The following is an 18,582-nucleotide window of genomic DNA, read 5'->3' as shown; positions in this document are numbered from 1 at the left end:
ACTTTTGGGCTTAATTTTTCATGAAGTTCAAAGCAATTTGAGAAATTGAAGCTCTATGAATTGTGGGCAACCAATTCCAGTTTGGGTTTTCGAGGTGAAAATTTTGTTGGAAAAGGCTGGGTATTATAGTATTAAGACTTTTTCTGTCACTTGGAGAAATTGATAATGAAAAAGTTTGCAGAACTCAAATCAAATTCCAAACCTGGGTTTTCTGGTCTGAAAGAGAGAGTATTTCGTATTTCTCTCTCTTTATTAACATTAATTCAAAGTTGTGGTGCTATTTTTGCTATTGCATGTTACTGGGTTTGAAGGGGAAGAGAGAGAGATGGGTCTGCCGGGTTTGAACTTTGAAGGGAAAGAGAGAGAGTACTGTTCTCTCTTCATTAACCATTAATATTATTAATTTATTAACACTAATTCTAAAAACTTAACCATGGTTAGATTATGCGCCACGTGGCAAATGTTTATGGAGTGGTGGTATCACCACCTAACCAAAGGTGGTGAGCCAGGTTCCCTAGACCAAATGGTACTGGGTTCTCAAAATCTCAAATTACTTGTTATTAATCAAAGTCAATTATTACTGTATTAACTTTTATAAATTCTTTATATATTGGTTTGAACACCCTAGCATCTCAATATTCCCTTCCATATTCCACATTTAATAACTTTATTATTTTTGAGGCCACCAAAATATAATAAATATTTATATTTATATTTATAAAAATACCACAGTATTTTTAATTTTGATTATTTATGAAAATATTACTGCATCCCATCCTCAAAAATATTATATATATATATATATATTACTGCATGCAAACAACTATTGTTATTAATTGAAAACTACTGCCAAGAAACCAAAAAACTATTTTTTTTGAAGAAAATGTGGATTTTATTTAAACTCATGTCAAGATGGTCATTACATATCATTTTACTACTTCTAACTGCACAGATCAAAAAGTTGTAGTAGGAGAACAATTGTGATACATAGGGATAGACCACCTATATTCGAACACAACGCTTACTTATTCAAGCAAGCCTATATCTATGAAGTAAACAAAGACATAGCATATAGGCATAGCACCACACTAACCTACACTTTTTCCTTTCTATTCAACCTAGAACTTGAAGGCTTTCTAGAGTACGGCATGCTCAAGACTTCCTCAGTAGACACTTTCTTTGCTTTAGAAGGGTTTTTGTTTTTTGAGCCCAAAGGCCTACCCTTCTTGGCACTTGACTGCTCAACTTGCCTAGAACAGGGCATCATCCCCTCTGCTAGCACTAACATGCCTTCTGGTGTTTTCACAAGTCCCAGGGATTTGACTGTCAATTTAGATGTGAATTCCGACACTTTCACCTTCTTGGTAGGAGCAACTAGACTGGTCTTTCCTTCAAGTAGGTCAGACATGAGAAACTGAATCTTTTTTGGGGAGGTAGGAACGTTCTCTCTTCGATTGTTGCTTAGTCTCAACATGTACTAAAGCAAATGAGTTATCAACTAGTGGGCTGCAGAGCTGCACTCTTAATTACAAAGGCTTTCTCACTTTGTTTGGTTCAGGACCACCAAACAACGATTGTCCCACTGGTGGTAGAATAGGAGTAGGTATCCCTTGGAACTGAAAAGTGCCATCCCCAGAACTGATGACCCTGTAACCCTAGAAACAGACTTGGTAGCTCTAGCTTTCTTGCCACCGGTTTTTCAGTAGTGTTCTGCCCATAGGCTACAGGACAAACGTCATTGTCATGGAATACAAGATTGCAGCTCTTGCATTTACCAACAAGATTCTTGAAAAATAAAAGAACCTCATGTTCAACTCCTTGTGCAAACTTGATAGATTTTTTTTTTAGGAAAAAGGGTTTTGAAATAGCAGGAGAAACCGTAACCCTAATTTCACCAGTTGAATAAAAAAGTGTCTGGTCAATATACCAAGATACTTCCCTGCAACTGAAGAAACATTGATAATAGTGTCTTTCTTCTCATATGTCGGCGACATGTTCGAAATACGCACCCAGAAGAACAGATTATTCAGTTCAATCTCTTGCAGCGGTGAAACATTTTTCCTATGACTTAATTGATAATATTTAAGTAGAACTTAGGAGGAACAAATGTGGTACAATTAGATTATTGAGACATTTTTCTATGACTTAATTGATAATATAAATCTTAAAAATATACTTAAGACCGCTGCAGATGTGTTCTTCTCTTTTGATGAATTTTTTTTTTTTTACATAAATGACATTTTATGGGATAAAAATATACGATAACTTGTAATAAAAAAAAAAAGAATACGATTTTTTTTTTGAATGAATGGAGGTCAGCCCTTTATTGATAAACAAAAGAAACTTACATCAAACAAACATCAGCTGCAACAGCAGCTTGAAGAAAAGGTGTAGAAAAGAAGAAAAAATCTTCAGGCTCACTGCATGCATGAGCAGGGATATGGGCTACCATATTAGCATTCCTACCCTTGTATGTGATATGAATATCTGTGTTTGCAGCCAAAATTGCTGCCAAGTCGTCGTACAATCGACCAATAGCCGAGGTGTTGCTCCCAACATGGTTTGTCAGTTGGCGCTGCACCATTAGCGCATCAGTTTCCAACACAGCAGGCCTGATTTCCTGGTGGAGTAAAAACTCCACAGCCATCGAACATGCCAAAAGCTCGGCATGCTCGGCAGATGCTAGTCCAGCCAATGGTCGACCTCCTCCTGCCACCATATGCCCAGTCGAATTCCGGATAACAAACCCGATACCACCCTTCCGAGTGATGTGGTGGAAAGCACCATCCACATTCACTTTAAAGGTACCTATAGGTGGAGCTGACCACTTCACCCCCCGAACCCTTTGAGGATTCGATCGAATTCCTGTGGAATTGTAGAATGTGAAGTCATGAAGTCTAGTCATTGCCTTCAAAACAACATCACACGCTTCACCTCTCTTTTGTTCCCAGACCCGACAGTTTCTTTCCCTCCAAATCTCCCAGAGGAAGCAAACCAAGACCCCAAATTTTGTATCGAGAGAGATTGTACACAAAACTCCAGCCATCTGATAAGATCAAAACCCTCAGTTTGAGGACTGTAACAAATCTGTCTCAACACCCCATGCGATTGCAAAATAAGTTGAGAATAAGGGCATTCTTTGCAAAGATGCAAAGTAGTTTCTCGACCGGGTTCACACAAAACACAAATCTGTGAATCCAATTGAACTCTCAGTGAATCTAATCGTTCCATAGAAGGGATAATATCATGACATACCTTCCACATATGTATCTTGGCTGAGTTAGGAGTATTCACCTTCCAAAGCTTTTGCCAGAACTTACCATTCACTGGAAGGTCGAAAGGAACGATGCTCGAAGAAACTTGGACGGAACTGCTATATGTAGACTTGACTGAGAACACCCCATCCTTGGCCAACCTCCATACCAATCTATCTTCAACTACACGTCGACTCAAGGGAATCCGTGTAATGACCTCCACTTCCTCCGGAGAAAACAAGTCTTATAGAAGAGGAATGTTCCAATAACCTGTCTCAGTAATTAACTCATTAACCATGTGTACCACTCCCACTGAGGTAGGACTTTCATTAGGTCTTCCTAAAGGTAATTCTGGTATCCAACAATCCGAATAAACTCTCACATTGGAACCATCTCCAATCTGCCAGTAGGAGTTAGCTTTCAAAGTTTCTCTAGTCGATACAATACTTCTCCATGAATACGATGGTGACGCATGAGTCGGTGCTGTCCAAAAAGTATCATTCGGGTAATATTTAGCCTTGTAAATCCTAGCTACAAGAGAAGATGGATTAGTAACAACGCGCCACACCTGTTTTGCTAGCATGGCCGAATTAAACATTGACAAACTTCGAAACCCTAAGCCTCCTGATTTCCTAGGGTTACATAAAGCAGTCCAAGTCTTCCAATGAATCTTCCTCTTATCCAAAGTACTTCCCCACCAAAACCTTGCACACATTTGTTCCAAATCTTCACAGAACCCACTAGTTCGCTGGAAAACACTCATAGCATAAGTAGGAAGGGCTTGAGCAACCACTCTAACTAGAATATCCTTCCCTGCCCCACTGAGAAACTTACCTTGCCGGTGAGATATTTTTTTAGCCAAATTCTCCTTAATATATTGGAAAGTAGCAGTCTTCTTCCTGCCGACATAAGTTGGAAGGCCAAGATAGCGTTCATGCGAAACACCCAACAAGGTCGATATTTCATCCTGCATCACATTTGGCACATTCTTACTGAAGACCACATAACTTTTATCAAAGTTGACCAATTGACCCGAGGCCCTACCATAAATCTCAATCACCTCTTGTAATTTATAGCAGGCCTCCAAAGAGGCTTTTGCATATATCATACTATCATATGCAAATAATAAATGATTTACAGAAGGAGCATCTGTACAAACCTCAATACTAGGCAACAGACCCATCTCCTGCTTCTGTGTAACAATGTAGAGAAGCCCTCTGCTCCAATCAAGAATAGATAAGGTGACAGGGGGTCACCCTGCCTCAACCCCCTACTTGGAATCGCCAACCCTCTTGGTTTACCCCTAACCAGAAACGAGTATCTGACAATAGTGACACACTGCATCACCATTTCAATCCAATTCTGGGCAAATCCTAACCGAACCATCACCTTTCGAAGAAAAAGCCATTCCATTCGGTCATAAGCCTTGCTAAGATCAAGTTTCAACGCCATGCAACCTTCACTACCATCACGTTTATTATGCACAAAATGTGCAATCTCATTAGCCACAAGTATATTATTTGTAATCAAACGTCCAGGTACAAAAGCGCTCTGAAAAGGTGAGATCAAGTCCGGCAACACCAGTTTCAATCGGTTAGCTATAGCTTTAGAGCAAATCTTATAAATAACATTGCAGAGAGCAATAGGTCTCAGATCTGACATATGTTCCGGATTATCCACCTTAGAGATAAGGCAAATATGTGTAAAGTTGATCTGACGAAGTAACTGACCAGAATGTAAGAAGCTATGAACTGCTGCTGTGACATCAGAACCAATCATATCCCAATAATGTTTGAAAAAAATTGAAGGCATACCATTCGGTCCAGGGGACTTGGTAGGATACATCTGAAACAGAGCGACTTTAACTTCCTCTTGAGTATACTGCGCACACAATAACTCATTCATACTCGGAGTCACTAAAGGTTGTATTGCATTTAATGTGATCTCCATATCTTCATAATCCAGCTCAGAGGCCGCAAACATCCTTGAGAAATAGGATGACACCACTCTTTCCATACTAGAAGCCTCATCACACCATACTCCGCTATCATCATACAAACCATCCAATGTATTCTTCCTCCGCCTATTCGAAGCCTTTCGGTGAAAGAATCCAGTGTTTCTATCCCCCTCTTTCAACCAAGTAACCCTAGATCGTTGCTTCCAGAATAACTCCTCCTGGGATAACAAACCTTGTAAATGCTCCATCAAACGTTTCTTCTCCTCTTGTACCTCCTCTATAATGGTAACATCCATCAACTCTTCCAACCGAGCACGCACCCCCAACATCTGATGCTGACGCCCCCGAAAAACTTGCTTCTGCCATTTATCTAGCTTCAGTCGTGTAAACGCGATCTTCTTTGTTACACAGTACATAAGTGTGCCCGTCACATCAGTGCTCCACCCCTCCTTAACAACTCCATCGCATTCAGCATGCTGAAGCCAGTAAGATTCAAATTTGAAGCGGCGGTGTCGGGGTTTGGTTACCGAGGGAGTTGTGCTAGCCTGAAGCAAAATAGGGATGTGATCTGAATCCGACAGAGGCAAATGGCGAAGTCTTGAATGGCTAAATAGATCACACCACGATGGCGTACAAACCGCCCTATCAAGTCGTAATTGTTGGCGTGAGTCACTCTCCATAATTGTAGGAATTGTAGTATAATTAGGATTGTATAGTTAAGGAGGATATCATGTAGTTAAGGGGAGAATATCACGGTGTAATTAGTTTCCTATTAGGAATGTGTATACTTTGTATATGTATTCCATCTTTGGAGAAGATCAATACATCAGAAAATTCTCAATCTCTTATTCTTTCGTTCTATTTGACTTGGTATCAGAGCCGAGATCCATTCGGACTCAGTTTGTTCTTTCCGCTGCAAATATAGGGTTCTTTTGATTCGGTCCTTTTTGATTTGGTTGACTTGGTTCTTTTGGTCAGTTGATTCTCTTGCCTTGGTTCTTTTTTGTTGAATTGGTTCTTTTGCTTCTGCAAGTCGTGAATTGGTTCTTTTGCTTCTACAAGTCGATTTCATCCTTTGTCCATCAGTTCATCCTTTTTGTTCTTGTGTCCGTCCATATCCATCCTGGTTCTTTGGTATTCTTTTTATTACAATTTGTAGGGTCTAAAAAAAAAAAAATAAATAAATAAATAAATGGTGGATCTGACTCTTACTGACGGGAATACTGGAGGATCTCTGGATGGAGGGGTGAACTCTGTGGCCCGTGAGGTTGTGATTGTTCAGAATGTGGCAGATAATTCAAGTTTTGGTGTAAAGCTCGATGGCACCAATTATCAGTTATGGCAGAGGCTTATGAAGATCCATATTCAGGGGATTGGAAAGTGGAGTTATGTTACCGGTAGTGCAGCACGACCTGCTGCAGGACCAAAAGCCGATGAATGGGATACGACAAATACTAATGTGATGGGAATTCTTCTCAAGGCTATGACTCCGGAGGTAATGAGATTATTTGCTAACTATGATTCTCCCAAAGCAATTTGGGATTCTGTTGCTGCTACATATTATGATGGGAGTGACTTTGCTCGTGTTCATGAATTGAATGTCAAAGCTTTCAAAATAACTCAGAGTGGACAGCCTGTTGCAACCTTTTATGCGAATTTGAAGACAATTTGGCAGGAGCTTGATCAGAGAAACCCTAGTCCTATGACTTGTGAAGTTGATATTAATTCCTATCGGACTAAGCAGGATAAGATGAGTGTCCATATTTTTCTTGCTGGCCTGGACCCTCACTTTGAAGGGGCAAAGAATGAGTTATTGCGTCTTGCAACTCCACCTACATTGGAACAAGCTTTTGCCTATATCCGAAGAGATGAAGGTAATAAGGCTACTGCTCAGAACCTTCATACTGAAATTTCTGGTTTAGCAATCCATGCTACACCTCCACCTCAACCTCAGATTGGGAACTCTACCCTAGTTCCATCTCAGAGTCAGTATCAGCCACGGAATCAGGGATATCAGCAGAACCAGAATTATAATCAAATGGCTTGCAACTATTGCAAGGAAGTTGGTCATTTCAAGAATCAATGTCCTAAGCTGCGAAGATTTAATTACAACAACTCTGGTTGGAGAGGAGGTAATAATACTGGAGGACGTGGAGGACGCGGTGGTGGTCAAAGAGGCAAAGCGGTAGTCCAATTGGTGCCAGAACCTGACTTCTACGGCATTGCAGGGCAAGATCCCTCACAGGGTAATGTTTCCTTGACTAAGGGAACTCGAGGTAAAATTGGTGTTGCTTTACATGTTGCTGACTTTACTGGTAGTGATACATGGATAATTGATTCTGGTGCGTCTGACCATATGACCTATGATAAGTCCTTCTTTATGTCTATGTCATCCCCTTCTATATCCCATGTTTCTAATGCGAATGGTGCGTCTTTTCCAGTCTTAGGTATTGGGTCTGTTCAGGTTACACCATCCATTGTATTGCATGATGTGCTTTATGTACCCTCATTGTCTCATCATCTTTTGTCTGTATCCCAGTTGGGGTCACAAAATAAATGCTCTGTAACCTTTTATCCAATGTATGTTATTTTTCAGAATCTGTGCACCAGGGTGATCATGGGCAAGGGAGACCTGAGGGGGAGACTGTTTCACTTGGATTGTATGTACGCAGAGCCAACACAAGCACCGGAACAGCCTTTAGCCCTGACATTGAATTCTGACAGATTAAGTGAGCTTTGGTTGTGGCATAGGCGTTTGGGTCATCCATCTTTTGGAGTTATGAAGAAGTCCATGCCTTCATTGTTTCTGGGAGTTAGTGAGTCTAGCCTGCATTGTGAAACTTGTGCTTTGGCTAAGAGTCATAGGTCTAGTTATCCTTCGAGTTTTCATTCTAGTACTATGCCTTTTGAGTTAATTCATTCAGATGTATGGGGTCCTTCTAAACATTCTACCCTTTCTGGAATGCGATATTTTGTGTTATTCATTGATGACTTTACTCGATTATCCTGGGTGGTTTTACTTAAGTCCAAAGATTCTGTTTTCTCTGCTTTTACAGCATTCCATAAGCTTGTTCGTACTCAATATGATGCTCATGTTAAGGTCTTTCGTTCCGATAATGGGGGTGAGTTTGTCAATCATTCTTTTCATGAATATTTCCAACACCATGGCATCATACATCAAACTTCATGCCCACAGACACCTGAGCAAAATGGGGTGTCTGAACGGAAAAATCGTCATCTTCTGGACATGGCTCGGTCTCTTCTACTTAGTGCTAACATGCCTAAGTATCTTTGGGGAGAGGCCGTATTGTGTGCTTCGCATCTAATCAATCGTCTTCCGTCTGTCCCTCTTCAAGGTCGTGTCCCACTTGAGGTCCTGTCTAACTATGTTTCTATTCCATCTTCTAATACTCTTCCTGCTCGTGTCTTTGGTTGTATTGCTTATGTTCATCTATATAAGAATCAGAGGTCAAAGTTGGATGCTAGAGCCCTTAAGTGTGTGTTTGTAGGGTATGGTTCTCATCAGAAAGGTTACAAATGTTATCATCCTCAATCCCAGAAGTTTTATGTCACCATGGATGTTACGTTCAGTGAAGATGCATGTTATTTTTTGCCTCCTGTGACTCCTCGTCAGGGGGAGAAGTCTTGTTATTATGAAGATTTGTTTAGTGGGCAAGATGGGAGACTAGCATCCGAGTTCTCAAGGCTGGAGTGTTTTGGAACAGAACTTGAAAAACAGGACAGTAGCCCACCGAATGGAGAAGAGAATTTGGGTAGTCAGCTACTGACCAGTCTACCGGATCAGTCTGACCGGTCAGTTGAAGAGGAAGTTTCTGATTCTGTTTCCGATGACATTCCCGATGTCACCAATGTCGTTTTGAACAGTTCTTCTGTCTCTCCCTCTCCTTCAGTGGTCTCGCCTGCTCAATCATCACCCGAGGTATGTTCTAATCCTTCTTTATCTAATACCCCTTCTGTGTCAACTAGTGTTCCTTCTTCTATGTCAGATATTGTTCCGACCAAAACTCTGCCTAGTCGTTCCACCCGTGGTCAACCCCCGAAACACTATGAACCTACTCTAAATGCCAAAGCTAAATACCCCGTTGCTAATTATGTGTCGACCCATAGGCTGTCTAAACCATATGTAGCCTTTGTGAATCAATTATGTTCTGTGTCTTTTCCTAGTAAAGTGCAGGATGCAATGAGGGATGAGAAGTGGATGCAAGCAATGACAGTCGAAATGGATGCTCTTGAGAAGAATTGTACGTGGGATCTAGTATCATTACCACCCGGGAAGAAGACAGTTGGTTGTCGGTGGGTGTATACTGTGAAACACAATTCAAATGGATCGGTGGACAGGTACAAGGCAAGACTAGTGGCTAAAGGCTATACTCAGAAGTATGGAGTGGATTATGATGAGACATTTGCTCCAGTGGCCAAAATTAACACAATTCGGGTACTTCTTTCGTTAGCTGCTAATCTTGATTGGCCTTTACAACAGTTTGATGTTAAGAATGCATTCTTGCATGGTGATTTGCATGAAGAGGTTTATATGGATTTGCCTCCTGGATATGGTACTTCTACTGGAGAGCAGGTGGTGTGCAGATTAAAAAAATCTCTTTATGGTTTGAAGCAGTCTCCCAGAGCTTGGTTTGGCATGTTCACCAAGTTCATGAAGAAAATTGGCTACCGGCAAAGCAATTCAGATCACACCTTGTTCCTTAAACATCGGTGTGGTAAAGTGACTGCCTTGATTATTTATGTTGATGACATGGTTGTGACAGGTGATGACTTTGAGGAGATTCAAAGGTTACAAGGTCAGTTATTTTTAGAATTTGAGATGAAAGATTTGGGTAATTTGAAATATTTCTTGGGAATTGAAGTTGCTCGTGGGAAGGATTGTATTGTGTTGAGTCAGAGGAAGTATGTTCTCGACTTGCTGGCAGAAACAGGTATGCTTGACTGTCAACCTGTTGATACTCCTATTGAGCAAAACCATCGGTTAGCAGAGTATTTGGATCAAGTACCTACGAATAAAGCAAGATACCAGAGGTTAGTTGGCCGGTTGATTTATTTATCCCACACTAGACCAGATTTAGCCTATGCTGTTAGTGTGGTGAGTCAGTTTATGCATAATCCCAGTAAGACTCATATGGATGCTGTATTTCGTATTTTGCGGTATTTAAAGTCTGCTCCAGGGAAGGGATTACTCTTTTCAAAACACAGTCACTTGGATGTTTCTGGGTACACAGACGCGGACTGGGCAGGTAATATTACAGATCGTAGGTCTACTTCGGGCTACTTCACATTTGTGGGTGGTAACTTGGTTACTTGGAAGAGCAAGAAACAAAAGGTGGTGGCTCGTTCTAGTGCAGAAGCAGAGTATAGAGGAATGGCCCGAGGACTTTGTGAGTTGTTGTGGTTGAGAAATCTGTTGAGGGATTTGGGGTTCAGGCAGGAAAAGGCTATGCCACTTTATTGTGATAATAAGGCTGCAATTGAAATTGCTCACAATCCTGTTCAGCATGATCGCACGAAGCATGTGGAGGTAGATCGACATTTCATTAAAGAAAAGCTGGATGGACAGATCATTATGTTTCCCTTTGTTCCTACTGAGGAGCAGTTGGCGGACATTCTTACAAAGGCAGTTTCTCGCAAGGCGTTTTGTGACTCACTTGACAAGTTGGGCATCCATGATCTGTATGCTCCAACTTGAGGGGGAGTGTTGGCGTGAGTCACTCTCCATAATTGTAGGAATTGTAGTATAATTAGGATTGTATAGTTAAGGAGGATATCATGTAGTTAAGGGGGAGAATATCACGGTGTAATTAGTTTCCTATTAGGAATGTGTATACTTTGTATATGTACTCCATCTTTGGAGAAGATCAATACATCAGAAAATTCTCAATCTCTTATTCTTTCATTCTATTTGACTGTAATTGTGTACAAGAATTCCACCAAGTTGTCATCGATCCCAGAAAGCCAAGGTCCAATAAATCTCCATACCCTAGCGCTTCACGAAAACCCCTCATTTGTCTCTCAGGTCGAACTGGTCCATCAATCTTTTCACTGCTGTTCAAGATTTCATTGAAATCTCCAATCACCAGCCATGGTAGTGAATCAAGATCGCTCAAATCCTTAAGGAGTTGCCAAGACCGGTCTCTTTCAGCAGTGCAAGCATATCCATAAAACCCCGTAAGCCTCCTGTTTGGCTCCAATTTTGTTGCAGCTGGTCAACAGTCTCTTTTCTTGCGCGGGCGTGCCAGCACCGTCGGGTGCGGTCGTCGGGGGTGTCCCTTGACCTGACTTCTGTTGAGCTATTGTAGACGAGGAGAGCACCAACCTCGTAGCGGGATTCTTTGTGCCTCGTGGCGAGGACTTTTGCTAAGCTTCTTGAAAATCACAATCGATACTCGATGTTGTAGATCGAGCAGAGCGAGAACCACTGGGAAGTGAGGAGAACTTGCTAAAGCGTGACTTTAGCTTGGCTGGGTTGCTAGGGCGTTACCCTTGCTTGGCTGGTTCTGTAACCGTTGTGGTTGCGGCACTACCGTCGGCTCCCGAGGAGACTAGGACCGAAGTACGTTGGCAGAGGGTTTGGTGGCACTGAAAGTCGGCTTCTGAGAAGACTAGGACTAGGAGTGTGATCACCGGTAAGAGAAAGAAAAGGAGAGGAGTTGCTCTTAGAGAGGTTGCTCTAGAGAGAACTTAGATCATCTTAGAGATGTTTTGATGTACGTTGTGAATGTGTCTTGGTGTCGGTGTTTGGTCGTGGTACTACAATTGGCTCTCGAGGAGACTAGGACCGAAGTACGTTGACAGAGGGTTTAGTGGCACTGAAAGTCGGCTGAGAAGACTAGGACTAGGAGTGTGATCACCGGTAAGAGAAAGAGAAGGAGAGGAGTTGCTCTTAGAGAGGTTGCTCTAGAGAGAACTTAGATCATCTTAGAGATGTTTTGATGTTGTGAATGTGTCTCTAGAATGAGAGGAGAAGGTGTTTATATAGGGAAGAAAAAGAAGAGTGAAATGATGAGTGGAAGAAAAATAATGAAAGTGGAGTATGAAAGTGGTTTGTAAAATATGGAAAAGATAGAGAAATGATGAAATGAAAGCAAAGCATGAAGGTGCAGAAACATGGAAGTGATGATGATCTATTAAAGAGATTGTAGTAGAAAAATATATCCAAGGAAAAAAAGAAAAGCATCTAGCTTTCTTCATGTGGGTAGGAAACATGAACATGTGAATATTAAGCTGGTTTTAGGTCAGTTTCTGCCCCTTTATTCCTTCAATTATTTCTCCAACAAGAGTTCAGAATGAGCCTTCGACTTATTCATAAAAAATGTTCCACTATGAGTGTAGATCATCCTGAAAAATTTTTAGAGATTTATTCCATGCGGTTGGGCCGGAAATGCTGCTGGACCTCTTACAGGTCCAGTTTTCCAGTTTTGCTTCTGTAGAAAATTGGACTGATTGTTTGAAGGCCTTCCACTCAAAAATAGCTCTGTCACTCTTCATAAGAAATTATCCTTGGGATGTCTAGTATTAATCTGGAAATTTTTAGCTCATTTAGATTTCATTTGGTTAGTCTTCCACCCCTCCTTCCTTGTTTAGCTCGGTTTCTCCTAGCCGAAGTAGGAAAATGTGCTAAAGTTAACCTTTCATGCTTCTATGCTTCCATAGTAGGCTTTATTTAGCCTCTAAATATATATTTCGAGATTGTCGACAATATATAGCTTGAGCCACTGACATTGGCTCAATTTCTCCAACACATGCCTTGTCAGGCCAAAATGTTCATTTTGAGTCCAAACACCTCCACAAGGGCTCACCTGGATCTCCCCCGATCTGCAAATCAATGTGATGATCCAAAACTATCCTCACCTCCACCTTAATATCACTGGCCAGTACTCAAGACCTCCTTATACTGCTGAAACCCTAGGGCACGATGTAGTTTTAAAAAATCATCAAACCGGGATATTTTTGTCTCACAAAGGAAAACGATTTGGGGCTTGTTCTGAGAAATAAGATCCTTCAATGCCCTCGTAGTTATGTCATTGCAGATACCACGACAATTCCAACTAAGAACGTCCATACTCGTGGCCGTGCGTTCGTCGCTTTCTAGAACCCTAGAATACGATAATTTGATTAATAATATAAACTCTTAAAAAAGACTCATGAATAATTTGCTACCATATCGGTGGTGGAAAAAAAGATACCCCAATACTCCCGATATGGAAAAAAAGATACCCCAATACTCCCGATATGGAAAAAAATACCCCAATAGGTGGACCGATATGGAAAAAAGCACTATGCCAAAAAAATGCTTCAGACGACAGACCATATCTGTCGTCTGATGAAGTAAAAATTTGTTGTCTAAGTGGCTGCCGTCTCTAAGTCATTCAGACGACAGATATTCTCTGTCGTTTATAAGCTACTCAGACGACAGATTCAGTTTAAGTTCTGTCGTCTGAAGTACCTAATATTGAAGAATCGAAGTCTATCTGTCGTCTGAAACACCATACCACTACATATTAATGTTGTTGGAAATTCACTTCATCAACGGATTCAAAAAATAACTGTCGATGTAGTTAATGTAAGATGACGGAGTTTTTGATGTTTCTGTCGTTTGATTGAACCAATATTAAGCTTAGTTGATGCTTCTGTCGTCTGATTTGAAGAACAATGACAGTTATATGTTGACTGATTTCATACGCAACAACATTTATACCATGAGTTATGTTGTTTGAGATTTGTTTGGACTACAGATAATTTTGATTCTTGTGGTTAGATTTGGTTTTCAACTATAGTTTTAGTTGTTTTATGTTGTTTGAATGTCACTTGGAATATAGTCTTACTCAAATTTCTGTTGTCTGAAGTAGTATTCAATCTCATTTTTCTGTTGTTTGTTTGCACTTTCAACCATTGTTTTAGTTATGTTCTGTTGTTTGAAGTTGGTAGAAACAACATATCTACACATACTTCTGTTGTCTGAGAGCTATTTGACCTCTACTTTTCTGTTGTTTGAACGTAATAGAATCAACATATCAACACCTACTTCTGTTGTCTGAGAGCTATTTGAACTCTACTTTTCTGTTGTTTGAACTTGATAGAAACAACAGATGATCATTTGTTTATGTTGTTTCTATTTTCTTGATACAACATAAACCTGCATATATCTGTTGCCTTTCAACCATTTCAACATCAGTCATTTACAATCATCAAAACCATAAAATTGGACTAAAATCTGCATTGAAAATGATGGCTATGTTTCATTAATTGCATCAACATCATCCAAAATACAATCCATAGTTCCAACTCTAAACCTAGCCAACATCATCCAAAATACAATACAAGTAATCTACAATACACCAAAAGTCCATCTCATTAAAGGGGAATAAAGATCCAAAATGCCGTACTCTATTGTTTTGACCAATTCTTCAAAGTTGTTGTTACACTAAGTAGGCTTCAAATATATATAACTAATTTGATTCATACCAGAAGTAAAGAAATCTGCATATACATATGTTGTGCCTCATGGAGCTCCATTCCATGGAAGAAGACGTGTGCAGATTGTGATTCTTGTTCTTCCTTCTTCCTTTTCCTCCTCACATCACCGTGCCATTGCTTTAGAATGCCAGCCATGTTATCTTCTAGTATCTTACCCTTGAACTGTGAACCCATCTGTGTGTACATATAAACAAGTCACATATCAACCAAACTAGAAAGATTGCCCGCATGTTGCTATGGTGTTGACTATTATGAATGAAATGGAGAAAGAAGTGCTGATTGAAGTGAAGGAGATGTTTCTATGAATCACAAAGTTCTATTCATATTTACACAAAGTGATTTGATTACTTTATGCAACATATTGAAAGATCAAAAGCAGAGAGAAATCATGACAGCTAATTGTTTTAATCCAATTAGTTCTCAGGGCTTAAATATCTATATCTGGAAAGGTGATTTGTCCGGACTCACCTTCTTTATCCTATATCTGGAAAGGTGATTTGTCCGGACTCACCTTCTTTATCCTATATCTGGAAAGGTTTGCTCCTAATTATCCAGAAAAATGCACAGGTTAAGCATCAAGATTACAACAAGTATGATAAACGAAAACTGAAAACACAAGAGCAAAAGAGGCCGAGACATACAAAAGGCTGCATGGAATGGAGAGAAACCCAGATTGGAATGTGTTCTTGAACATATTTTACTTGCTTCTAAGTCAAGCTGCAATCAAAGCCATTTACGCAATGAACCATTTGAATGATAGAAAAAGGTAAAGAAAACTACAGTAACAAGGTAATAGTTGGATCCAATATCTAGTCCATCTCATTAGGGAAAAAAAAAAGTAAGAAAGAAAGCCACAAAAGGTGTTAAGAAACTGCCTTTGGGGTAAATTGCTGCCAACCTAATCAACTATGGGCAACGAAAAGCACTAGACTCCTGTTGCTAGATAGCACATTCTATATATGTAAATTCCTGTAAAACTATATCATCAATACTCTTATATCATCAATAGTTTTAAAGATAGAACTCAGCACACAAATTTTAATGGCCCATATCATTGATACTCTTATATAGTTTAGTGGCAAAATCATAGATTTTTCATTTGTGTTTTCATTTGTGTTTTGTATTGTGTTGTGTTGTATGACTATAGAAAACTGTACAACTTCAATATAGACATCAGCTTTGCATAACTATAAAGCGTACCTCCCCAACTGTTAAAATTCCAATCAACACCAGCAACCTTTGGCTTTGGCTGAGAACCTGATGCGCATCAGTGAAGTTCGATCACTAGTTCTTTCAGTAAAGTACTAATGGAAATTATATTAACAAGAAGAACTAAATCTGAGGATTTGAGGTATAAATTGAGCAAATCAATAAACATACCATTTGCCTTGCTTGGGCAGGTGCTTTTACTTGTGTGGATAGCAACCTTTTATCATTCAAGAAGATTGGCAACTCGACAACCTGAATACAAGATAAACACATAACAAAAGAAATGATCAATTAATGAATTGTAACATTCATCTTTTCATAAATCATTTCAGACTCACCAACACATTTGTTACAGACACATAATCAAAAACTAGCATTTTCAAACAAATTGTTCAAGTTATAAACTCTATAAATTTACCATTGCAGAACGCAGCGTCATATCATTTCTAGAAGTCCAAGGAAGTGCTCTATGGCTCTTATTTAAGCTTGAGTACATGTTCCAGCTATTAAGTTCAGCCACTGATCACAAAGTAAACTATGCTAACTTAACTTTCAAATGCCAAGCCAAAAATTTACAGTAAGTAATCAATTCATGAACATCTCCAACAGAAAATTACCATTTGAAATACCAGTTGCATAGCTTCTTGACCTAGGAGATATCTGCACATATAGCAACATGTCAGGAATTGACACAAGCTGGACATGCACTTCCAACAAAAACCATTCAAGTTTGTCAGAATTGTGATATCTAGAATTTATGCAAAATTATATACCCAAATCTTGTAGCTATTACACAAATCAGTTTGCCAAGAATTGTGATATGCAAAATTGTGTCCTGCAGCATTCTTCTCTCAACAATACCAATTCTCTAAGGGGGCTACACAATGAGGCTCACCCTTCCTTGAACTAAACCCAGAGGAATCTGCCAAGAATAGCTTAACTTAGCCATAGTGTCAATAATACAATAGAAAGCCAATTTATGTACCCTGTAATTTGATGCATCTAGTCACTATTGTAAGCTGCTATCTTCTATCAAGTATCTAAACTTAAACTAAAAGCAACTTCTGAAAGGAAAGCCCCAACACATATACGTCATAGTTTATTCACTAGAAGTGTATAGCAAGCTGGAGTTTATTCACTCATAACAACACGTAGAATTAATCGTTAAACAACAGATCATAAGTAGCAATGAAGTTCTTACAGACATGGCATTAAGCCAAGTTGGCAAGCTAATCATATTTTTGCAAGCTAATCAAATTTCTCATTTGATATTTCGGGAAGACATCTTACTTTGGTCGCCCTCTGTAGGGGTACAAAATATCAGAAACACTTTCTTTCATGTAGTTCCCAACTTTACCCATGTTCTTCCAAACCCCTGAGCGACAAGATCTGCATTTCTTGAAAACCTACACAATTATTGACAATATCAGGAAATGCCAGACAACCCTTCAGGGGCGGATCCAGGATTACAAGCTCGGTGGGGCTTGAACTTCCTAACAGAGGAAGGAAAAAAAATTCAGCCACAAATGTTGACACTAGCCTGAAATATTGAATTACACACACAAAAGCTGCAAATTCGGCAGTTCATGGTTCAACACAAAAAACATGAAAGACAAATGCATTCTTAACATCTCTTAACAACAATCCCCTCTTAAAGATACTCGGTTAGGAGTTAGGACCCTATAGACATCTAAAAGACATGTTTGAAGCTTAAAGCTACAAAGCCCTTATCTTGGTATCAATAACTTATCTCAAGAAACCGTTCCCTTGCTTCCTTAATTCCATATAATTGAGCTTCACAGAGAAAGCACCAATTGGACTCCTCTGTATCATTTGGATTATGGGCAACATCTATTCGGAACTGCTCTGCCCCTTCTTCAAATCTGTACATAAAGATAAATAATTTAACCCCAGACACATAGCTTCACCAAACCAGTTCTAAAATTTTACACCCAATTTGGGGACCAATAAATTTTAGTTCCATACACGCACAAATTCAGCAAACCCAACCCACCAATAACTGGGATTTATCAGAATTAACAATTGAATTAACAATTTCAATTTGGGTTTTATCAATTTGGAGATGAATTGAGTTTTACTAGAATACCTCTTTCGGTGGAGTAACTGGAGTGAATAACCCAGCAATTTTGAACATTGATCAAGGGCTAAGCCGCGAGCCGCCGAAAAACGGAAGAACTGAAGAAGTGAAGATCAGAATTCAGAAATCAGTAACTTCAAAAAAAGGGTATATCTGAATATAAAGGCGATGAAGAAGAGAACAAGAGGAGGAGAAGAAGACGGAGAGGGAGAGAGAGATACCTGGAGGCCGGAGCTCGGAGACTGGGAGGAGGAGAAGAAGTGAAGGAACAGCGCTGGAGTTCGGCAGTCCGTAGTCCCGAAAAAATAAAACCCAACATATATACCTAATTTTTTTTTTGAGCCCAAAAAGCCCGGTGGGGCTTGAGCCCTACCCAGCCCGTGGCTGGATCCGCCCCTGCAACCCTTACACATCAGGTATATAGTTTCGGAGAGGAAAGAGACACTGGAACCTAACAGAGAGAGATCGACGTTGTTAAAATCAACGAGAGAGGAAAGAGACACTGTCATTCTTTCTCCAATAAATTTTCTAGATTTTCTGTTTGGGAGGGAGCAATAATG

General features: G+C 39.8%; 1 protein-coding gene across 2 annotated transcripts; it reads right to left on the bottom strand.

Annotated features, from left to right (window-relative positions):
• Positions 1 to 14,496: 14,496 nt before the first annotated feature.
• Positions 14,497 to 18,460, bottom strand: LOC133720157 (uncharacterized). 2 transcript variants are annotated; one of them, XM_062146328.1, is made up of 8 exons: positions 18,032 to 18,261; positions 17,215 to 17,807; positions 16,542 to 16,846; positions 16,343 to 16,443; positions 16,096 to 16,176; positions 15,916 to 15,972; positions 15,357 to 15,432; positions 14,497 to 14,889 (listed from the first exon to the last, which is right to left on the bottom strand). In XM_062146328.1, exons 3-8 carry the CDS (start codon positions 16,600 to 16,602, stop codon positions 14,867 to 14,869), a joined length of 399 nt encoding a protein of 132 aa, XP_062002312.1. In that variant the 5' UTR covers positions 16,603 to 16,846; positions 17,215 to 17,807; positions 18,032 to 18,261; the 3' UTR covers positions 14,497 to 14,866. The 2 variants fall into 2 exon arrangements, with proteins under 2 accessions (XP_062002312.1, XP_062002311.1); XM_062146327.1 differs by lacking the exons at positions 14,497 to 14,889; positions 15,357 to 15,432; positions 15,916 to 15,972; ... (1 more) ...; positions 16,343 to 16,443; positions 16,542 to 16,846 and having other exon boundaries at positions 17,056 to 17,807; positions 18,032 to 18,120; positions 18,244 to 18,460.
• Between the last annotated feature and the right edge of the window lie 122 nt (positions 18,461 to 18,582).

Source organism: Rosa rugosa, chromosome 7, assembly GCF_958449725.1.
Source record: "Rosa rugosa chromosome 7, drRosRugo1.1, whole genome shotgun sequence".
NCBI classification, from domain to species: domain Eukaryota; kingdom Viridiplantae; phylum Streptophyta; class Magnoliopsida; order Rosales; family Rosaceae; genus Rosa; species Rosa rugosa.
The sequence above is the reverse complement of the archived record's forward strand: the minus strand, read 5'-3'. Positions and strand labels throughout refer to the sequence as shown.